The sequence below is a fragment of the Macaca thibetana genome, chromosome 18, assembly GCF_024542745.1.
Source record: "Macaca thibetana thibetana isolate TM-01 chromosome 18, ASM2454274v1, whole genome shotgun sequence".
In the NCBI taxonomy this organism is placed as follows: domain Eukaryota; kingdom Metazoa; phylum Chordata; class Mammalia; order Primates; family Cercopithecidae; genus Macaca; species Macaca thibetana.
The window spans coordinates 56,500,548-56,525,269 of NC_065595.1; the positions used below are offsets into that span (position 1 = coordinate 56,500,548).

Below are 24,722 nucleotides of genomic sequence, written 5' to 3' on the forward strand. Positions count from 1 at the left end.
TCACTCAGCAAGAGTGGAGGGGCCAGGATTCATCCCAGCAGTGGCCTCCAGGGGTAAGCTCTAAACCCCGGGTTTCTGCCAGGCAGAGGACAAAGGCCACAGACTCAGAGTAGGCCTCCTGTGAAGTTTACTAAAGGACGTAAGATGAATTATAATCATAATCAGATAATTAAGACACATCACAATGAACATTTAATAAAATCTTCAGCCTCCCTAAACACTCTCAAGTAAAACAGATAAAGAAATTTAGGCCAAATTTCCATTTAGGGAATAAGATCAAATCCCTAATCCCACAACACCAATATCAAACTATTCGAATACAACAAATGTGTTATGATAAACTATTAAGAAAAACTATAAAACAAGCTAAGTTAAGGGAAACTAGAAACAATGGAAATTTAAAAATGAGTTGATAAAAAAATCAATCTCTCTCTCTCTCAAAACCAATATGATAATCCAAAAGCTTAATCATAAAATTAAGAAAACACAAATTAGTCTAATAAAATAATACCACGTTTTTACAGATCTGAAACTAGTGTTCAGTTATATGTTTGGAAAGAAAACTATAACATAAAACTAATTATGGATATAAGTAAATATATAGTAACATTATAGAAAGAAATAGGGGAAGTTATTAAAAAACTGATTTCAAAAGGGAATTTCATAACAGTAAGTTACATGAGAATTCCTTCCAACGTTTAATGGCAGTTTAATTACTGTAAGTGATTTGTTTCTCCAAAATGTAAGAAAGAGATGGTTTTAGTCAAATCATTAAAAACAAATCAGGTTTATTCCTAAAGCCTAGTAAAAACAAGTCCCAGAAATATTTATATTCACATTTAAATATGTATACATATTAATTGCTAAGTTACATATATAAGTTATATATTATATATAACATTGTTATGGATTGAATGCTTCTGCCTCACAAAACTGATACATGAAATCTTAACCCTCACTGGAACTGTATTAGGAGGTGGGAGTTTTGTGAGGTAATCAGGTCATGAGGGTGAAGCCCTCATGAATGCCATTTGTGACCTCATAAAAGAGACCCCTGAGAGCTCTCTAGCCCCTTTCCACCATCTGAGGACACAGTAAGAAGCCATCATCTATGAACCAGGACATGGTCCTCACTAGACACCCAATCTTCTGGCACTGTGATCTCATACCTGCCAGCCTCCAGAACTGTGAGAAATAAGTGTTCTTTTAGTCACCCAATCTATGGTACTCCTTTATAGTAGCCCAAACTAAGACCTATATATATATACACACACACACACACACATTTCTGTAACTTAGCAAATAAAAGCAGTGGGATATACTAGAAAAAACACTGGATTAAAAAAAGAAAGCAGCACTTTGGGAGGCCGAGATCGGCAGATCATGAGGTCAGGAGATCGAGACCATCCTGGCTAACACGGTGAAACCCTGTCTCTACTAAAAATACAAAAATTAGCCAGGCGCGGTGGCAGGCGCCTGTAGTCCTAGCTACTCGGGAGGCTGAGGCAGGAGAATGGTGTGAACCCGGGAGGCGGAGCTTGCAGTGAGTGGAGATGGCGCCACTGCACTCCAGCCTGGGCGACAGAGCAAGACTCCGTCTCAAAAAAAAAAAAAAGTACAGGCTGGGTGTAGTGACTCATGCCTGTAATCCCAGCACTTTGGGAGGCCAAGGCAGGAGGATCACTTGAGATCAGGAGTTGAAGATCAGCCTGGCCAACATGGTGAAACCCCATCTCTACTAAGAATACAAAAATTAGCCAGGTGTGCTGTTGGGTTACTCAGCTGTAATGCCAGCTACTCAGGAGGCTGAGGCAGGAGAATTGCGTGAACCAGGAGGCAGAGTTTGCAAAGAGCCAAGATTGCACCACTGCACTCCAGCCTGGGTGACAAAGCGAAACTCCATCTAAAAAGAGAAGAAAAAGAGATGAAGAGAAAAGAAAAAAGAAAGGGAGGGAGGAAGGAAAAGAAAGCAAAAAAGCAAGAGACAGACAGATGGAAAGGGGAGGGGAGAGGAAGTGAGAGGGGAGGGGAGGGGAGGGGAGGAGAGGGGAGAAAAGGAAAGGAAAGGGGAGAAAAGAAAGGAAGGAAGGAGGGAAGGAAAGAAGAGAGAGAGAAAGAAGGGAGGGAAGGAGGGAAAGGAAGGAAAGGAAAGAAAGAAAGCCTGAATTCTAGGTCTTCCTTAATCCTAAAATAACCATGCACACTTTCACAAAGTACTTACTCATCTGGACCCCTGCTTGCTATATATAAGAAAGGACAGACATATGCAAAAATTTTATAGTCAAAATGGGAGAAATAAAAGGTAACATGACTAAATGAAGATATATCCTCAGTGACTAAGAGATATTATAAACATAGTAAAATTTAAATTTCCCCATAATACAGAGAACCTGAGAAACTGAGAGTTATGCATGTATGTAAGAGAACAAGTGGATAAAAAATAATATAACATATATTTTAAAGGCAATAATGATGTTGTTTTATTTAAGGCATACGCAGGGTCTTCAAAATGGTCATATATGATATTATATATTATAATATCATATATTGTATTATATTATAATGTGCATTATAATAAAACTATGCATGAATTTCAAATTTTTTTACCCCAAAATAAGCCCATACTAACTTGTTATAACATGTCTGAGCAGGATCTACTTTGAGGCACTAAGAAGTATAAGACATCAATTTGAAAAGAGTCCCTATCAGACCAACATAAATTCTGCATTTAAATGGAAGCAAGAACAAACATAAAACTTATGGTGAGGCTTGGGTGAAAGAATGGTGAAATCACTGACACTTTACAAAAAGTTTATGGGAATAATTCCCCCAACTTTTTGAAGTCCCCTTATCACAATTATCAAAGCTATATAATATTCATTTAAAAATAAAAAGTATAAAGATAAAATATAAAAAGTAAAAAAAAATATTTTATCTATTTCAAGAATTTGATTCAATGACAGGAAGAGAAAATACCCTCGAATCAAAAGTGCATCCCTGATTTACAGAAGGGATCAGAATCAGCAGTTTGCAAACGGATAACTAAGTTTATGAAGGGGCCAAGATGATGTTGAAGATGAAGCCCAAAGTGGCAGGCCATCTACATAGATTTGCAAAGAAAATATTAATCTTGTTCATGCCCTAATTGAAGGGGACTACATAAATAATAGCCAACACCACAGACATCTCAATTGGTTCGGCTTACACCATTCTGACCAAAAAAGCTGAGCAAACTTTCATTTGATGGGTGCCAAAACCACTGCACCCAGATCAGCTGCAGACATGGGCACAGTTGGTTTTCAATCGAAATTGTAAACAAGTGGGATCAAGATCCTTAAGCGTCTCTTCAAGGAATCGTAATAGGAGATGAAACATGGATTTACCACTACAATCCTGCAGACCAAGCACAATCTAAGCAATGGCTACAAAGAGGTGGGAGTGGCCTAGTCACAGCAAAGAAAGCAAGAGCAAAGGGGATGGCAACAGTTTTTTTGGGATGCTCAAGGCATTTTGCTTGTTGATTTTCTGGGCATGGGGACAAAGAACGATAACATCTGCTATTTATGAGATTGTTTTAAGGAAGTTAGCCAAAGATTTAGCAGCAAAACACCCAGGAAAGCTTCACCAGAGAGTCCTCCACTGTGACAATGTTCCTGCCCATTCCTCTCATCAAACAAGGCCAATTTTGTGAGAGTTTCCTTGGGAATCATTAGGCATTCACCTTACGGTCCTGATTTGGCTCCCTCTGACTTCTTTTTGTTTTCTAATTTTAAAGGGCACCGATTTTTCTTCAGTTAATTATGTAAAAAAGACCGCACTGTAAAAAAGACTGCACTGACATGGTTAAATTCCCAGGACCCATAGTTCTTTAAGGATAGACTAAATGGTTGGTACCATCACTTACAAAAGAGTCTGGAACTTGATAGAGCTTATGTTAATAAAGTTTGTGGTTTATAATTTTATCTTTTAATTCTACTTGTCAATGTACTTTTTTAAGCCCCCTTATCACAATTATCAAAGCTATATAATATTCATTTAAAAATAAAAAGTATAAAGATAAAACACAAAAAGTAAAAAAAAAAGATTTTATCTATTTTAAGAATTTGATTCAATGACAGGAAGAGAAAATATCCTCGAATCAAAAGCACATCCCTGATTTACAGAAGGGATCAGAATAAAACCGTATGTATATCTCACATGCAAAGAGGCATGAAAATACAGTAAGATAGTTTTTAAATATCCATTTACAATTTAAAAACAGAATAGTCTATAAATCTTATTTTGGGACGGAAGATAAATTTCATTTCTGGAGAAGTGAGTCTATCATTATAACAACAATGTGTACAGGTCTGAATGTTCGAAGTTCCCACGATTAAAGGCAACATTAGTTCTCACAATGAAAGTAATATAATAGATGGAAAATATAATTAACTTCACTAATATTTATATTAAACATTTAGAATTTGGACAAATATATAAGAAATACAGGCATACCTCATTTTATTGCACTTCACAGATACTGCCTTTTTTCTTCAACAAATAGAAGGTGTGTGGCAACCCTGCATCGAGTAAGTCCATTGGCATCATTTTTCCAACAGTATGAGCTCACTTTGTGTCTCTGTGTCACGTTTTGGTAATTCTCCCAATACTTCAAATTCTTCATGACTGCTATATCTGTTATGGTGATCTATGATCAGTGACCTTTGATGTTACTATTTTAATTGTTTTGGAGCACCACAAACCGTGCTCACGTAAGACAACAAACTTAATTGATAAATGTTGTGTGTGATCTGGCTGCTCCACTAACCAGCCATTCCCCCTTCTCTCTCCCTCTCCTTGGGCCCCCCATTCCATGAGATACATTAATTGAGGTTGATTAATAACCCTACAATGGCCTCTAAGTGTTTAAGTGAAAGAAAGAATTGCAAGTCTCTCACTTTAAATCAAAAGCTAGAAATCATTAAGCTTAATGAGGAAGCCATGTTGAAAGCTGAGAAAGGCTAGAAGTTAGGTGCCTTATGCCAGTTAGCCAAGTTGTGAATGCAAAGGAAAAGTTTTTTGTTTGTTTATTTGTTTGTTTTTGAGGCAGAGTTTCACTCTTGTCGCCCAGGCTGGAGTGCAATGGTGCGATCTTGGCTGACTGCAACCTCTGCCTCCCAGGTTCAATCAATTCTCCTGCCTCAGCCTCCCAAGTAGCTGGGGTTACAGGTATGTGCCACCACGCCCAGCTAATTTTTGTATTTTTAGTAGAGATGGGATTTCACCATGTTAGCCAGGCTGGTCTTGAACTCCTGATCTCAGGTGATCTGCTGGCCTCAGCCTCCCAAAGAGCTGGGATTACAAGCGTGAGCCACTGCACCCAGCCGAAAACTTCGTGAAAGACATTAAAAGTGCTATTCCAGGGAACACACGAATGATAAGAAAGCAAACCAGCCTTATTGCTGATACGAATAAAGTTTTAGTGGTCTGGATAGAAGATCAAACCAGCCACAACATTCCTTTAAACCAAAGCCTCATCCAGAGCAAGATCCCAGCTCTCTTCAATTCTTTGAAGGCTGACAGAGGTGAGGAAGCTGCAGAAGAAAAGCCCAAGATTAGCCGAGGTTGGTTCATGAGGTTTAAGGAAAGAAGCCATCTCCATAACGTAAAAGCGCAAGGTGAAGCAGCAAGTGCTGATGGAAAAGCCACAGCAAGAAAACCAGAAGATCTAGCTAAGATCACTGATGAAGGCGGCTATACTAAACAACCAATTTTCAGTGAAGACAAAAGAGCCTTCTATTGGAAGAAGATGCCATCTAGAATTTTCATAGCTTGAGAAGTCAATGCTTGGCTTCAAAGCTTCAAAGGACAGGGTAGCTCTCTTCCGAGGGGCGAATTCAGCTGGTGACATTAGGTTGAAGACAATGCTCACTTAACATTTGGAAAATCAGAGGGCCCTTCACAATTAGGCTAAATCTACTCTTCCTCTTCCTGTGCTCTATATATGGAAAAAGAAAGCCTGAACGACAGCACATCTGTTTACAACATGGTTTACTGAGTATTTTAAGCACACTGTCGGGACATACTTCTCAGAAGAAAAAAAAAAAAGAGATTCTTTTCAAAGCGTTACTGCTTATTGACAATGTACCTGGTCACCCAAGAGCTCTAATGGAAATGTACAATGAGATTTACTGTTGCTTTCATGTCTGTTAACACAACATCCATTCTGCAGCTCATGGAACAAGGAGTAATTCTGACTTTCAAGTCTTATTATTTAAGAAATACATTTGATAAGGCTATAGCTGCCACAGACATGGCTTCCTCTGATGGTTCTGAGCAAAGTAAATTGAAAACCCTCTGGAAAAGATTTACCACTGTAAATGCCATTAAGAACATGGATTCATAGAAGGAGGTCAAAATAACATTAATGGGAGTTTGGAAGAACTTAATTCCAACCCTCCTAGATGTCTTTGAGAGGTTCAAGACTTCAGTGGAGGAAGGAACAGCCAATGTGGTAGAAAGAGCAAGAAAACTAGAATCAGAAGTGGAGCCTGAAGATGGGACTGACTTGCAATCGCAGGACAAAACATGAAGAGATGGGAGGGGCTTATGAGGAGTGAGCGCAGAAAATGGTTTCTTGTGATGGAATCTCCTCCTGCTGAAGATGCTGTGAACCCTGCTGAAATGACAACAGAAGACTTAAAACATCACATAGGCTTAGTTGATAAGGTAGATGTAAGGTTTGAAAGGATTGATTTAATTCTGAAAGAAGTCCTACTGTGGGTAAAATGCTATCAAACAGCATCACATTCTACAGAGAAATCATTTGAGAAAGGAAGAGTCAATCGGCGGGTAAACTTCACTGTTGCCTTACTTCAAGAAATTGCCACAGCCACCCCCACCTTCAGCAACCACCACCCTGATCAGCCAGTAGCCATCAACATCTAGGCAACACCCTCCACCAGCCAAAACATTACGACTTGCTGAAGGCTCAGATGATTGATAGCATTTTTTAGCAATAAAGTTTTTTTTTTTTTAATTAAGGTATACACGTATTTTTAGACATAATGCTATTGCACACTTAAGAGACTACAGTACAATGTAAACTTAACTTTTATATGCACTGGGAAACCCAAAAATTCATGGGACTCACTTTATTGTGATATTTGCTTTAGTGCAGTGGTCTAGAACCAAACCCGCAGTGTCTCTGATGTATGCCTGTGTATCTTAGTTGAAAGTCATCAAACTTGGTTTAATCAACAACTTACATCTGAAGAAAAAGAGATTGTATAAAATCATACAGAAAATGCACACTCTCAATACTTTTTTTTTTTTTTTTTTTGAGATGGAGTCTCGCTCTGTCGCCCAGGCTGGAGTGCCGGGGTGCGATCTCGGCTCACTGCAAGCCCCGCCTCCCGGGTTCACGCCATTCTCCTGCCTCAGCCTGTCGGGTAGCTGGGACTACAGGCGCCCGCCGCCACCACGCCCGGCTAATTTTTTGTATTTTTAGTAGAAACGGGGTTTCACTGTGTTAGCCAGGATAGTCTCGATCTCCTGACCTCGTGATCTGCCTGCCTAGGCCTCCCAAAGTGCTGGGATTACAAGCGTGAGCCACCGCACCTGGCCAATACTTTTATAAAACATCTTTATTGAGATAAAATTCAAATACCATAAAATTCACCCACTTAAAGTGTACAATTTAATAAGCCTTTAGACTATTCATAGAGTAATATTATAGTTATGCAACTACTACTTCAATCTAAGTTTAAAAAATATATATTTTTGAAACAGGGTCTCGGGTCTTCACGGCTCGCTACAGGCTCAACATCCTGGGCTCAGATGATCCTCCCACCTCAGCCTTCCAAATAGCTGGGACTACAGGTGTGCGTCCAGCTAATTTTTTGTAGAAATGGGGTTTCACCACAATGCCAGGCTTGTCTCAAACTTTTGGGCTCAACTGGTCCACCCACCTCAGCCTCCCAAAGTGCTGACGTTACAGGTGTGAGCCACTGTGCTCGGCCTAAAATATTTTCATCCCCCCAAAAGAAACTATGTACCATGTAGCCATCAGCAGTCACTCCCTACCATTCCTTCACCAACCTCCACACTGAAGCAAGCAATAATCTATTTTCTGCCTTTGTAGATGTACCCGTCCTAAAGATGTCATATAAATGGAATCATACAGCATAAGGTCTTCGTTACTGGTTTTTTTCACATAACATGTTTTCAAGGTTCATCCATGCTGTGGTATGTATCTGTACTTAATTCCTTTCTATTGCTGAGTAATATTACACTGTATGAATATATCACATATTGTTTATCCATCATCAGTTGATAGACATCTGAGCTGTTGCCACTTTTTGGCTATTATGGATAATAATATGGAGTGGGGTTTTTATTTCTCTTGTGTATATTCCTAGGAGTGAAATTGCTGTTTCATATAGTTTGACATTTTGAGGAACTGTTGAACTGGGTCCAGAGCAGTCGCACCATTTCACATTCCCACTGGCAATGAATGAGGGTTCCAATCACTCTGCACCCTGCCCACACTTGTTATTGGCTGTCTCATCTACTGTAGTTAGCTTGGTGGGTGTGAAACAGTATCTTACTTGGTTTTGATTTGTTTCCTTAGTGATTTATGATACTGCCTATCTTCCTTGGAGAAATGTTTCTTCAGATCCACTGTCCATTTTTAAATTGGCTTGTCTTTTTATTATTGAGTTGTAACAGTTCTTTACATATTCAGTCCCTTAACAGATGTATAACTTGCAAATATTTTCTCCCATTCTGTGGGTTGTCTTTTCACTTTCTTGATTGTATTTTTATAGCACAAATATTTCATTTTGATGTAGTTCAATTTATTTATTTTTTTGTTGCTGTGCTTTTAGTGTCATGTCTAGGAAACCAAGGCCTAACCCAAGGGTTCTATAGTTTTAGATCTTACATTTAGGTCTATGATCCACTTTGAGTTAATTTTCATGTATAGTATAAGGGTCCAACTTCATTGTTTTGCATTTGTGAACACTCAGTCGTCCCAGCACATGGTCTGGCTTTGTCACCCAGGCTGGAGTGCAGTGGCATGATCTCGGATTACTGCAACCTCCACCTCCCAGGCTCAAGCCATCCTACCACCTCAGCCTCCCGAGTAGCTGGAACTACAGATGTGCACTACCATGCCTGGCTAATTTTTATATTTTTTATAGAGACGGGGTTTCACCATGTTGCCCAGGATGGTCTCAAACTCGTGAGCTCAAGCAATCTGCCTGCCCTGGCCTCCCAAAGTGCTGGGATTATAGGCATTGAGCTACATGCCTGGCTGAAAAGACTATTCTTTGCCCACTGATGTGTCTTGATGTCCTTGTCAAAAGTAAATTGATCATAAGGCTAGGCGTGGTGGCTTATACCTGTAATCCCAGCACTTTGGGAGGCTGAGGTGGACAGAGCACCTGAGGTCAGGAGTTTGAAAACAGCCTGGCCAACGTGGTGAAACCCTGCCTCCGCCAAAAATACAAAAATTAGCCAGGTATGGTGGCGCACACCTGTAGTCTCAGCTACTTGGGAGGCTGAGGCATGAGAATCACTTGAACCTACGAGGTGGAGGTTGCAGTAAGCCAAGATCACACCACTGCACTCCAGCCTGGGTGACAGAGCAAGACTCTGTCTCAAAAAAAAAAAAAAAAAAAAAAGTAAATTAATCATAAATGTAATTCTCCCTGATCCATATGTCTATTTTATGCTCGTACCACACTGTCTTGATTACTTTGTAGTAAGTTTTGAGAGTAGGAAGTGGAGTCTTCTTTTTCCACTTTCCATTTTTTCCTTCTTTTTCAATATTATTTTGGCTATTTTGGGTCCCTTGAGTTTAGGATCAGTTTGTTAATTTCTGGAAAAATATATATATATACACACACACACACACACACATATATATATATATATGCTGTGATTGTGACAGACCCTGCATTCAATCTGTAGCTCAATTAGGAAAGTATTGTCATCTTAACGATACTGAGACTTCTGATACAAAACATGGGGTATCTTTTCAGTAGTATTTTAAAAAATGTTAAACTACTTTAATTTGTATCATTATGGAAATAAAAATAAGCAAACGAAACTACAGGGTAGAGTACTGATTGCTGATACCATGCACAAAATAATGAATAATTATATTCTGGCCCCCTATTTCTTGAGAATGTCTCATCATGTAAGAGCTACACAGAGCTGTTCATAGTCCTTGCTTTTAACAATGCTACCACTGGAGCTATAATCTAATAAGGAACTAAAAACGTATATACTGAAATATTTATTGCAGTACTTGCTATCACACTGAAATACTGGGGAACAACAGTCAAATATCCCAGCCACAATTTCCCAACGACAGGAAAACAGCAGATTATTAACACAAGGGAAATCTAAGTAGTCTGCCTGCCTATCAATTATTTATTTAAAAAACTATGTTAATACTTGTAAACATCAGATTTGTAAACAAAACGCAGAAAGTCTCATATGTATAAAGATTACAAAATAATTTTAAGTAAAATAGCTTAGAATGTAATTATCACTAGGTTACTTTTATGACAATTGCTTAACATCTTAAAATAATTATGTATGTGTTTTGAAATGAGAGGATCTCCTTGTCACCTGTAGCAAGCAGAAGGACACCCTACAGCAACCCACTTACTGACATGGAATTCAGCACTAATGCTGCTGAGTGGCAGAATCGGTTTAGCAATATTGCTATAAAGGTCACCTAGCAATGGATTATGCTTTTGCCTCCTACCCTTAGGACTAGCTAGGCAAGGGAAAGCTCATCCTCTTAGGCACACATAATAAGCTTAGGGATATAAATCAGTATTAACCTTCTACTTGCTTTTCAACCCAACAGATAGGTAGGGTTAAAAGGACAGCAAGTGTATTGGGGTTACTAACATCTTCTCATTTCCGTAAACAGTCATTAAGCCACACAATATGGATTTATCTCACTGGAAAGTGAGATACAAATACATCCTCCATCTCCTCTACACCAAATTAAATCAATCTCTCATTTTGTATACTTCTAAGAATAAACAGAAACCTTCTTTTTTGGTGCCTGAGCATTAACAGAGTCACGTAGGATGGAGGAAGAGAAGACTACAATTAACAGAACTTCAGGGAATTATTTCTCTTCCTGCATTGCCTTTTCCCTGATCCTATAAATAAAAACATTACATCATGCTGACAAGGCATGCTGTTCCAAATACAAGAGGCGGGCTTGCCCTTCAACAGATGCAAAGAAATACAGCCACCAAACAGCTCTGATAATGTCAACATACCCCAGAGACAGGGGACAGCACAGGCCCTTCTGCACTGGCCCTATTCTCCATGATCCCCCTGGGTCTCCCTGTTCCTTCCTCTATCTGATAAATAAATCACCGGAGAGGTCAACATCTACTCTCCTGTCCCTGTCACAATGATGAACTGATGGGCTAAAGAATCACAGAGACCTCCCACTTATTCTGGGGGTCACTGATGGAAAATGGAACTTTATCTTAATAAACATACAGAAAGAAAGCACTAAAGCCCACTTTAAAAAGGCACCTCTCACAGTTGATGGCACCCAAAGTCATGGACGGAGGTAAGGTCCAGAGACAGAACACAGGCACGCCGGGGACAGAAGTGTAAAGGAAGTCTTTCACGCAGAGCTTCACAGGGAATTGAAAATGAGGGGGAAGAACCTCCACCCTCTTAAAAGGAACTGGCAAACCAGAGCGACACGAATATGGCGACGTAAAGGTCAAGCATCAAAGCCGTCTCCACAGACACCGAGAGGGTTTGCAAAGCGCATCCTATCATTGTCCCTTTTGCAGCAGGAATGGAGCGAGGGAAGGGGAGGACACAACAGAGTGGTGGATGGGCAGAGAGGGCTGTGTCTCTTCAGAAAAAACAAACAAGGCAGCTTCAAATAGGAGAAAGATTATATAATGAGGCTCCCAGAGCAGGACCATAGCTACCTGATGACTTCAACGTGGCAGGATACCCTAGTCTATACTGAAATCCGAACTGTTCCATTCTTGACTCGCTACAGACGATGTCGCCAATACATCTGGAGCTCACTTGGAGCCAAGAGGTGCAGATGAGGTGAAGACACCAATGTGATTTTTACCTATGTCTGTGTGTATGTTAACATCTATTTGCATGTATATGTATGTGACAAATATACACCCATACAAATATAAAAGATAAAGTTCATTTAATGTATTTACTTTTTTACTTCAATTAAATTTAATTCAGTTCTTTAAAATCCCATCTTTGAAATAAAAATGTGACTCTTAAGAAACGAAACTGATTGTTTAGCCAGCACACTGGAATTTAAACAGCTGATGTGGACCCCTCCTTAGGAGATCATCTTCTTATTTCAATTATCAAGACATTTTTGCAACTTCTTCTTTGGAACTGACTTCAGAAACACATTTAGGTGCCACAAGAAAAGTAAATAGTCCTTGATAACCAATGTCATTTCTTAAAAAATAAATGACATAGAGCAATAGATTTTTCTACAAGTAGCCTCATCTATTCATTCGGCAAACATACATTGAGGGCCAGACCTGTGCTAGGCTCAGATTTCGATTTCCAAAAACCAAACCTAAGGTTTTAAAATGTCAGCATGCCGGATATTCACAATGTATGGCCTCAAGCTCAGGAGATAGTTTCAAAATAAAGGTCAGGAGTTCGAGACCAGCCTAGCCAACATGGTGAAACCCCGTCTCTACCAATAATACAAAAATTAGCCAGGCATGGTGGTGCACGCCTGTAATCCCAGCTACTCGGGAGGCTAAGGCAGGAGAATCACTTGAACCTAGGAGGCGGAGGTTGCAGTGAGCCAAGATTGCGCCACTGTACTCCAGCCTGGGTGACAGAGCAAGACTCTGTCTCAAAAAAAAAAAAAAAAAAAAAAAACCGTTCTCAAAATATTTGCATAGGAACTTTGTTAGAATATGTTCATTAACTTTATAGAAAACTACTTTCATTTATTTGAATATCTGAACACTCATTTAGAGGTAAATAATATTAAAAATTAGTTACATTACTAGTCACACCATGTAAGGTATGTGTGTTACATTACTAGTCACACCATGTAAGGTTTATTTACAGAAAACCAAATCCTTACATGCCACATACAAAGTAGATTGTTAAAGCTGAAAGAGAAAAAAGTTGTGTAAATCTGTATTGCTTAAAGAAGAAAGGGCAGAGAGAACTGAAAATAGTTTATGAAAATATAGACTTGTCCCTAATATTGTAAAAATAATCAAGAAAAATACTCATTAATTGCTTGTATCTTAATGGATATAACACTACCATAGGTTTAACTGAATGAAAATTAAGTGAATATTAATGGAAAATACAGAAAATCAAAATTATAACTACCAATTCACACTTGAAAATTGAGATTCCTAAATAACCCACTGGTCAGCCTCCTAAATGTTGTTTGCATTGTGGAAATTCAGGGATAAGTAAACAGCTGTATAGTACCTACATCTCCTATAGCTACACCCATACCCACTTTTGCCAATCACAGGCCTTGCTTTATTGACAGCTCTCAACACCAAACAAGTTCTTTTTCCCCAAAAGAAAAATAAAATGAAAATTTGATACCTGACTTCCCAGGCTTAAGCACTCAGTAGGAATAATAACCACCATCACACCATTACTTAGACAGCGTTTGCCACATGCTGGTACTGTATTCACACATTCATTCCCCTCAGCAATGCAGTAAGTCACATGAGAGGAGTCAAGAAAGACAGGATCAGTTGTAAGGACAACATGAGTGGGCAGAGAAGGTTCGAGGCGCGGTACTATAGACATGCAGCGGGGAGAAGCGGAGGCAACGAAACAAGGGAATTATTTCTGCAGTTTGGCAAAGAGGATCCTGTGCTCACCAGCTGGGGTGTAAACGGACCTCACGACCACGGTGTAGCACTTCACTGTAACATCAACTGAGGCCATAACAGAAAACAGCGAAGTCACCACAACAAGGTTTATGCAAGTGGCATGACAGAAGCAGATCTGTGGAAGAAATCCTCCCATATTCACTCTACGGAGTCCCAAACAGTGAAGGGCAAAGTACGTAAAAAGCAAACAAAACTAAAAGAAAAAGTGGGCACTGAACAGGATTGGAAAATAATGAGTACAGAAGAATGAACACTTACAGGCACAGATTGAGCTGGTCACCCTGCATGTTAGCAAGCTTACGTAAAAGCAGCTGTTCAAATAATTTCACAGATTCTGAGTCACTGAAGAAACAAAGATGGTGTTATATGATGCGCCTGCCCTAAATTAGAGCCCCTAGACCATGTTCTGTGAGTACGTGTTGATAAAAAGAGCTCAGGGGGCCCTATTCCTAACCTAAATGCTCGCTGCAAAGAAAAAAAATTCTTTGTAAGCAAATTCATTGGAAGGAGTCATGTATGTTTCATAAACTGAGTCAGGGCCTTCGAGACCTTACAAAAAGCCTTTTGCAAGAGCTATATCACAGCCTCCCTGGGCAGAGTTCCTCATCTGCAAATGAAGGATGACACTGTCATTTCTGACACCTTCCTACACATACCTGGGAAGATCAATGAAACACTGCTGTCCGGGCACCTTGAGGTTAATAACAACCATATTTCACGTTAGCCTTAAAATCTTTTCATCCTCTGGGCCTTTGGGAAGAGCCAAAGAGAAACACTCATCATATTTTGTCTGGCCCTAAAGCTACAGCTCACAAAGTAACAGTAGTCACAGATCTTGTGTGTTTTTTCTTAAAACTAAATACCAGTTAAGTAAGCAAGTCGCATAACTGTGAAGGAGTTCTAGCATCTACCTTCTGCACTCTGATCACAATTATCTACCCCCAAAAGACTACATATCTACTAAGAGCTATAATGTGGACTATGTACCTCCAAAAACCACATTTACAGGAATCCTTTGATGAAGCTGTGGCTTCCTTATTTCTAGAACCATCTTGACAACAAGGAACGACTGCTTATTTTCAGTTCACTCAATCCTTTATAGGAATTAGTGGTGGCACAAACTAAAACCATGTCAAAGTAAGATTTTTGGAAAAAAAAAAGTTATTGGCTTAACCAAAAGGTAAGCAATTTTGTTTTAAAATGAAAAATTAACTCAAATGGCAAGCATAACAAAATATAAATTCTGGTTTTCACATTTCTGTTTAACAACTTCAAAACCCAATTTAGAACATTCGTTCATCAGCAGAATAAAGGGACAGAATCCTAACAAATGCCCAAAGCTAAGGTGCCTCACTGCCCTGCTGCACAGTTTTAAACTTTAGGCTTCTAGATGGATCACTGAAGAGATGACTGATGTAAATCTTTGAATTCTACACTTTACTCATCAATGCACCAATTAGAAACAGTAGCCGTCACCATGAATTTACTGTCCCCTTGTAATAAACATCTGTTAAACACTAAACCCAGCAAATCTCTGTTAAACACTAAACCCTGTATCATTGTGTTGAAAGCTACTCAGAACTTATGTCTGCCCTTTAAGAAATCTAAATCTAAGAAAGCACTCATCCTGAGGCCAGGCACAGTGGCTCACACCTATAATCTCAGCACTTTGGGAGGCCAAGGATGGAGGATCTCTTGAGCCCAGGAGTTTGAGACCAGACTGCCCAACATCGGGAGACTCCATCTCTAAAAATAAAAATTCAAAAATTAGCCAGGCATGGTGTCGCACACCAGTACTCCCAGCTACTTTGAAGGCTGAGGTCGGAGGATCGTTTGAGCCTGGAAGGTTGAGGCTGAGGCTGCAGTGAGCTATGACTGTGCCACTGCACTCCAGTCTGGGCAACCGAGTGAGACCCCATTTCAAAAAGGAAAAGGTAAAAAAAGAGTGAGAGAAAAAAGGGAGAAACACAACCCAAGGCTCACGAGCCTTAATGCAAAGAAAAACAATTTCAAGATAATGAGAAGAAAAACAATTTGGAGACAAGTTTAAATAATTCAGATGTTGGTGGGATTTCTGTACTATATCTCAATTTTATTTTATTTTATATATTTATTTCTGAGACGGAGTCTTGCTCTGTCACCCAGGCTGGAGTGCAGTGGCGCAATCTCGGCTCACTACAACTTCTGCCTCCCAGGTTCAAGTGATTCTTGTGTCTCAGCCTCCCAAGTAGCTGGGATTACAGGCATGCACCACCATGTCCAGCTAGTTTATTGTAATTTTAGTAGAGACAGGGTTTCACCATGTTGGCCAGGCTGGTCTCGAACTCCTGACCTCAGGTGATACACCTGCCTCAGCCTCCCAAAGTGCTGGGATTACAGGCGTAAGCCACCGTGCCCAGCTTATACCTCAATTTTCAACTGCTAGTATAATCTCTAAAACACATCTTCCATATATAAAGCGCTTAGAAAATTGCTCTGCAAGGTCTTCAGATTTAAGGAGTCACTTTATGAAGGAGAAAAATGACTGGGAAAGTAATATACACTCCATTGCCTGCATCCCCACCCCAAAAATAACAAATCATTCCTGTGCCCATGAAAGCTTTTCTAGGCAAAAATCTTCAAAAGGACTCATGGGGGCTGATTTCTCAGAGTGCCTGGTTAACCTCAAACTGATTCACTTATCAGTTAAAATCTCAAACTGATTCACTGATAACTATTGGTAAGAATGTAGACGGAGCAGCTACTCTAACAGCTATCTTATTTCAAAGGTATGATTCATTTCTTATATTTTCATTTTTCCACAAATCCTCATAACCTCAAACAAGCAGATAAAAAGACATGCAGTGGCTCACGCCTGTAATCCCAGCACTTCGGGAGGCCGAGGCGGGCGGATCACAAGGTCAGGAGATCGAGACCATCCTGGTTAACTCGGTGAAACCCCGTCTCTACTAAAATTAGCCGGGCATGGTGACGGGTGCCTGTAGTCCCAGCTACTCGGGAGGCTGAGGCAGGAGAATGGCATAAACCCGGGAGGAGGAACTTGCTGTGAGCCGAGATCGCGCCACTGCACTCTAGCCTGGGCGACAGAGCGAGACTCCGGCTCAAAAAAAAGACATGCAAAGGAGAAGCAGACTCCTCCAAAGGCCAGGGCATTTCTGGTTCTGGAGTGAGACAACCCGGGCCCACTCACTGGGAAAGCACAGGAAGTTACTTGAAGCCCTCTCCGATTCTTGTTTATTTCTTCTATAACATGCAGATGACAATTTTATACCTCTGTCACAGGGTTGTTCTGAGGATGAAATGGAAGAGCATGTGTAAAGCTCTTGACACAGTACTGAGCCAAATTAAGCATATGAAAATATGATAAAAGCTCCTAATATTTCAAAGCTCATGTTGCCCTGATATTTAAGGCAGTAACTTTTGTATAAGTCAATTGTTAGCCAAGATCAAAGTTTAGAAAGAGATTACTAGTAACTCAGAGAGGGAAAAAAATTGTATTTTGTGTTTTTCAACTAGCGATTAAATAATGCTCACATGCCTTAAGCTGGAAGTGCACCAATCTTGTGTCATTAGCAATGAGGAATCTTACCCCTACTTCGCCCACATCTTCCGAACAGAAGGTAACTGACTAACATCCTGGGTTCCTGGAAGAGTCTTCCCTAGCAATGATGCAAAGAAAGGCAAAAGAACAAAATGCTCCCGGGCCCTGTGACATTCTGGCTCATTTTGATACCAGTCCTCAAGTGAGAATCAGAGATTTGATCATCGGAGGCTTTATTTTAAAAAGATGAGGAAGGTACAGTACCTCTAGTCGTTGTATCCGTCCCTTGAAAAACATAAAGAGGGAAGAATTTGGATAAGCAGCTTCTTTTTTAAGGAGAATTTCCTTGGCTTCATCCAGGCCTGCCTTGTTATCACTGCCATCCAAGGCAAAAAACGGGCGGACTACAGTATGATACCAGAGCAGAGCTAATCTAGAGCAAGAGGGAGAGAAACGTTGAGCACATAACTTTTCTTATACCGTTTCCATTTTTCAAAAAACCAGTATGTGTTCTTCCAATACTACTCTTTCCAAAAAGCTTACTATGCAGTCTCTGAAGAAGTAAAATCAGAGACTTTCCCCATTTTAATGTTAATATTTGGAAAACTGCAACTTCAGCACAATATATAAATCACAAGACACCCTTCCCTCAGGGGAGAATAAAGTAACAGGAGCATTCAGTGTTTTTGAGCCTTCTAGATGGATCGCTGAAGAGATGGCTGACATAAATCTCTGAATTCTACACTTTACTCATCCATGTACCAATTAGAAAAGGTAACTGGTCACCATGAATTTACTGTTCCCTTGCAATAAAGGCTTTATTTATTTATTTATTTATTTTGGCAAAAGGAAAATGTTTTCTCTTGTGTTCACAAAACTTAGGGTATAAACCCAGAATCTAACTTTAAATATCATGTACAAATAAATAGATCAAAAGGAAAAAGAAAATTTTTTAAAAAGAATAAATTTAAATACAGAAACCACAGACACAAATTATGCTAAACTGGGTTAAAATCGGTGAGAGGATAAGACAAAGGGCTCTTTCTCTGCCCTTTGAAGATGCTCAATTTAAAAAACAAGCAAATTAATAAACTACTTCAGATCCCTTGCCCCAAACTCATTACTTAAAACAAAAATGGCCATGTTAAACTAGGTAAACAAAACAGTCATTGGGATTTGATTTAATAAACAGACAAAAATGTTTAACCAATATGTCAAATATTTTTATGTAAATGCATACTTATGGTGTGCTTATAAAATTTGGTTCTCTAATGGATCTCATACTAATTACATTATTAATTCTATTCATTTCTTTATCAGAGACAAGCATAAAATATTAAGATATAAACAGACAAATGATCACAAGTTAACAAACCTGTTAATTCACATTAATAAAGGACAACTGTGTAATTTAATGAGTTTAGGGAGGTATATTTTTTTTAATGAAAAATTAAAGATATTTTAAATAGCTATCAGTTGATTAAAAGTTAACATCCAAATTTCTCAATACTGATACAAGTAAGGTCCTCTGGGATATCAACATTTTGGGGGAAAATGTTGACAAGTGCTGTAATGTTAGACAAAGAATATCCGGAATCTTGTTAAATTACTCAAGTTACAAATGGTAGATATTTGCCAGACTAAAATAAACAAACAAAAATCACATCACTTTTAACTGATGTAGAAATTGGTGAATTCTTGTTCTAGATAGTGATATCAGCTTCCTCATGCTCTCCTGCTTAAATAATTATTATTTAAGTTTAAACCAAGGAACATAACATGACTCAGTTTAGTGGAAGAGCACAAAATATCCATGTCACGTATAAGAAACCACCTTGAATCATCAAGGAAAATATCCCAATGTGAGGATTCTGTATAAGAATAAAAATTTCAGAACCACAGAAACAGCTTATCAAATTTGTACCTCCTAAGTCCAAAAATCAGAATCATGAATCTCACAGACTGTGGTCAAAGTCACAAAAACTGCTTCTAAAATCATTTGAGGTTTTAAAATACATGACTTGTGAGACTCGTGAATAACGCCTTGTTCTCTAACTAAAGTCAGCTTAGAACCACCACCATGACCACAGAACACAGTCCTTGGTGTTGCACTGAAAGACGTAAGACACAGCATCCTGTCAACCAACCAAACATTTTACCTGAAGTTTCCTTTAAAGTCTTTGATTGTCGTTTACTTACTTTCAAGACTATATTATCTACCAAAGCATTGCAATACAGCTACTCACGTAGCTAAAGGGGCCTTCATGTCCTTACTTTCGCTTGCATACATCAGTGAAGAAAGCCCCTGTAGGCGGTCTCCAGGAAAACCCAGCAGGTTGATGATTTTGAGCAGGTTTGGGGGCACCATGGATATGCAAAGGTGAAAAAGGCCATATCCAAAGCTAACAGCACCTTTCAGTCTGTTTAGAGACTCCTCAGACACCCCTTCAGCCACAATGTGATTATCATTTGCAGCATCAGAAGTCAAGGACTCTTCAGTTAGCTTCTTCTGATACAGCTCCTGAAGGGCATTGATGTCCAGATAGCATTTATTGTAAATCTTCCAGGCTTTCCTAAGGATCCACCCACCTTTGATATAAGCTAAAAAGAGAAAGGGAGAAAACATTCAAAAACATTCAAAATAATTTTTCTATTTCTAGAGTAAAGGATACTGAACAGTAACCTGAAAATCAAGCCAAAAATTTAAAAAACATAAAAAGTATTATCGATTGCACCCAGTTTTCTTACAGTGCTTACTTAAACGTCTTATTTCTCATCACTCTCCCCTCACTACACTGGATGATGATTGGTAAGCACGTGTTTTTCTGCTCATTGTTCTATGAAGCCCTTCATGCAGTACCTAGAGCATGGTATGTAATATACATTGAATGAATGAATGTTATCACCTGAATCCAACATCTTTTCATGTGTTCTGTGACACCCTCCATTGCATTTCTGAATTACTATACTGCTTTCCTGATAAACTTTTTTATAATCCTTGCATTTGTATACCCTGTGTTACAGTCCTCCTTAAAAGCAAGTTCTTGGTCTTGGTCAGGTGACAATTAAATTTCTAGCCGAGGTTGGGCACGGTGGCTCATGCCTATAATCTCAGCCCTTTGGGAGGCCGAGGTGGGCAGATTACTTAAGTCCAGGAGTTTGAGACCAGGCTGAGCAACATGGAGAAAACTCATCTCTATAAAAAATACAAAATTTAGCCAGGCGTGGTAGTGCACACCTGTAGTCCCAGCTACCTGGGAGGATGAGGTGGGAGGATTCCCTGAGCCCTAGAGGTCAAGGCTGCAGTGAGCCACAACTGTGCCACAACCATGCCAGCCTGGGCAACAGAGTGAGATCCTGTCTCAAAAAAAAAAGAAAGAAAAAAATGTATACCCAAGCACCAAGCATTGCATCTTGCCAAAAATAGAATAAAATAAAACAAAATAAGATAAAATAAAACAAGCAGGCAAAAAAGATTAATATTTACTGGGTAAACAAATAGTTCCAGTTTATTATCAAAAAAGTCATTCATGTTAAATGCAAAATGTAAAGACCTCTAAATTCACATATATCTGAGGCCTACTGTGTGGCTTAACCACACCTTATCAGAATGGCTTTATTTGGTTTATGAAATTGGGGTTTATCCACTGCCCCAACCACAGTGAAGTAGCAATAAAAAAGTTACTGCACAGCAGAAGGTACAAATCTCTTATCTTTAAACCTCCCTCCCCCACTGGCCCTTGTCAGGACCCTGCTGTTGTCCACTCCTCCTAGGAATATTTTTGCTTTCAGATGAGTAGGAAGGGTTGCGGGAGGTCAATTTACGTGGGACTATCTGAGTGTATCATCATCGCATTTTTGAGGAAAGGATTTTCTGTAGGGAATTTTCCGTAAAATACAGTTCTCTCATAACTATGAGAGAGCTTATCCACTTGGCAATGTTACTAATACGATACCAACTCCGACCCTCATGCACAAATGGACAACATGAACTGTCAGACTTTCAGGCCCTTCAGAACAGTAGGAAAAGAGGTTTTCAGAAAGGCATTTCTAAATTTCAGAAAATATATGCAATAAAATAAAATCTGATTTACAACCACCCAATCCCGGAATTGAGAGTGATCTAAGAATAGATGTGTGGAAAAGAGTTGATGCAGCCGGCCTGACTGCTATCATTCAATAGAACTGCTAACAAGGTTGGCCCTTGGATGGAATGGGAGCTTGGATTCTGGGAAAGTTCTTACCATTTCCAAGACTGATAAGAGTGGCTCACTGTGTGCACCTAAACTGTCTGCACAAATAATATGACATACATTGAACACGGATTTTTCTTCTGGGAGTCTGGAATTTGTCTATGTGCAAGGTAGGGGTGCCTACATGATCAACCCCCAATAAAAACTCTGGAACTAAGTCTAATGAGATTCCCTGGTTGGTGACATTTCATTTGTGTTGTCATAACTCGTTGCTGGGGCAAATCAGCACACCCTGTGTGCCTCTCCAGAGAGCAAAGCCTTGGAAGCTTGTGCCTGGTCTCCCCTGGACTCCACTGCCCCATGTGCTTTTTCCCTTCGCTGATTTTCCTTTGTATCTAAGGAACACAAACGAACTACAAAACATAATCTAAGTCCTCCAAATATCTACAATAAAATTAGGAAAAAAAACCCAATACAAATGACAAAATGAGCATGCAACATAATTTTGCTGTAAGAAGTCACAGCTGAGAGTATGACTGTAAGATGAGTCTTGCATGGAAGTTATCAAACCTGGGGGTGGTCTGGGGGACTCCCAATCCATGGTATTAAGCTATTATTTTACTTAAATGCATCAACTTTCTGACAAATGGTGAACATATCACCCATGGGATCACATTTAAAAACAACTATCCTACAACTTCTGGGTGATTAATGTCCTATAGTCTACCTCCACTAAAAAGAATGCTGTAAGATAGAATGAACAAGTAAAACAAATTGATCTACAAAGTTTTCTTAGTAACTTTAAAATAATAAAAGTAATACATTTAAAACAATTTCTCTTCATTCGTTCTACTTCAGAATATTTACTGTACAAACACCACATTTCAAGCACTGTTCTAGGTGAATTGAAGTAAAATAAGACAGAGATCCTTCCTTTAAGAGGCTCAGCGACGTTTTCCCCTCCTAAATGGAAGCACTGTGGGAAAAGAAAGCCTGAAGAAAACCCTGAAGCTTCTTTTATACTGACAAAGTGGATTTTTAAGTGTCTGGATTGATCCAGCATGCCCAGAAACAAGAAAGATCATGCTCAGTTACAATCCAAAAAGCCAAAGATTTAACAGAAAAGCAGAAAAAAAAAAAATAGAAACTAGAATGTATATTATTGAGAACACAGAGGCAACTCGAATCTAATTCAAAACAAATAATCACAGGTTGCATAGTTTAAACAAATCTGTAAAAACCGAAAAATATCGACCGGCTACTGTTTATATTATGTGCCTGGCACTGTGCTTGCCATCCGAGGAACAGCAAAGAACTATAAAACATAGTCCAATCCTGCCTAATGCCCACAATAAAATTAGAAAAGAAAATAAACACAAAGGAAAAAATAAGCATGCAACTTAACATATATATTTAAATGCTCTACTGGGTCATATATAGAAAGAGTGAAAACAAATAATGCTGAGATTATGAGTGAATTGTTCTTTTTTATCTCCTTTTTTTTGTCACTAGTTTTCCATGTAGTAAACACATAAATAAATTAGAGAGTACAAAATAGTTATTGCAGGATTTTGGAAGAACACTTTACTCCTACCCATTCTTCACTGGAAATTTGGAGGGGTCAAATTAACTCCATTTTATCCTGTATTTTCCAGGCTTCCTCAGCTTTATTAAAGGAAGTGAAGCTTGCACTAAGGGAAAGGGAATGCCCCAGGAGAAAGAAGCAGGAACGCCGGTAGGAAGGAGCAGATGGGCGAGCGGCTTGGAGTCAGAGTGAAGCAGGGGACACCCCGGGACAAAAGGGTGCAAGCCCAACAGAAGAGTGAACACCTGCTCCCAGAGAAACGGCATCTCTCAATGTGACGTCGAAGGGACCAGGATTACAGACATGAATGCTAACAATTCTGACCTCAGGTGAGGAACTATAGAAATGGATGGTAGAATGGAAACAAATATTAAGAATCCATCTACTCCTGAGTGTGTGGAACTAAATCAATAAAACGTTAACAGAAACCTCCGTGGTGAAAACCCCACTCTTCTAGAATAAGAATATAATGAGTTCAATCTGTCTTTAATTTTGTGCCTAAGATAGGTGCCAATGTCTGAAAGCATATGTTAAAGTCTATGGTAAGAAGCTGTAAGGTCCTTAATTTGAGCCAAGGAAATGGAACCCAACCTTTTCAGCTGAGTCAAAGATGATAAACTGAAGTATGTCAAAACAAACTTAATGCCCACGTTGAGAGAGGCTTTGCTTTTACTACATTCTACATCCAACTTGGCACTGAAACAGGTTCTCGGGACTTGCTCTACTCTCCATCCCACACTCTGTAAAGCAAAAATTCCAGCCACAGCCAGGCCAAGCAGGAGGAGGCAGAGGCTGGGGGAGGATGCGGCAGAGAGAACAGCACACTCTGCACCGTGGTTCCTACAGGGGCCGCTCCAGCAGCTCCACACAAGGACACAGCAGCTGAGTGCATGTCTTCCCAACAAGCAGAGAACACGCTATTGAAGAGCCGTGCACCCTGCACAGCCTTTCATCTGGCTGCTCTGAAAGGTCAAGTATAAATCATTCAGCTGTCGTTATCTCTGTGTCTGTGGAAGGAGGTGGAGACAGCAGAAAACCACAGACCCGGCCGGGCACAGTGGCTCATGCCTGTAATGCCAGCACTTTGGGAGGATGAGGCGGGTGGACCACTTGAGGTCAGGAGTTCAAAACCAGCCTGGCCAACATGGTGAAACTCTGCCTCTACTAAAAAACACAAAAAAATTAGCCAGGCATAGTGGCAGGTGCCTGTAGTTCCAGCTACTTGGGAGGCTGAGGCCGGAGAATAGCATGAACCCAGGAGGTAGAGGTTGTAGTGACCCAAGATTGTGCCACTGCACTCTAGCCTGGGCAACAGACAATTTGTCCCACCTTATGAGGACCAGGCAACAACTAGCTGAGAGACAGAGGAGGCAAGAGGAAACCCTGCCCTATACGGGGGTAGAAGTCTTCCCTGGCAAAGGGCAAGAGCTGCTTGCAAAATGGGAGTATCAAGTTACACTAAATTGATCTTGGTTAAATTTTGTAATTTTTCATGG

At 39.7% G+C, this 24,722-nt stretch overlaps 1 protein-coding gene and 1 long non-coding RNA gene across 3 annotated transcripts in view; one reads left to right on the forward strand and one right to left on the reverse strand.

Moving 5' to 3' along the window:
* The window catches only part of TTC39C (tetratricopeptide repeat domain 39C), a 122,290-nt gene that overhangs the window by 36,075 nt on the left and 61,493 nt on the right, over window positions 1-24,722 (reverse strand). For both annotated transcript variants that reach the window (XM_050767798.1, XM_050767799.1), the window contains exons 5-6: window positions 19,695-20,049; window positions 17,713-17,881 (exon numbers count right to left, since the gene is read on the reverse strand). In XM_050767798.1, the coding sequence (XP_050623755.1) occupies window positions 17,713-17,881; window positions 19,695-20,049 (524 nt within the window). The remainder of the gene's footprint in view (window positions 1-17,712; window positions 17,882-19,694; window positions 20,050-24,722) is intronic.
* On the forward strand, window positions 317-23,669 carry LOC126941338 (uncharacterized). Its single transcript, XR_007721258.1, has 3 exons — window positions 317-1,187; window positions 8,123-8,226; window positions 23,297-23,669. It is a non-coding gene; the product is annotated as an uncharacterized LOC126941338 (long non-coding RNA).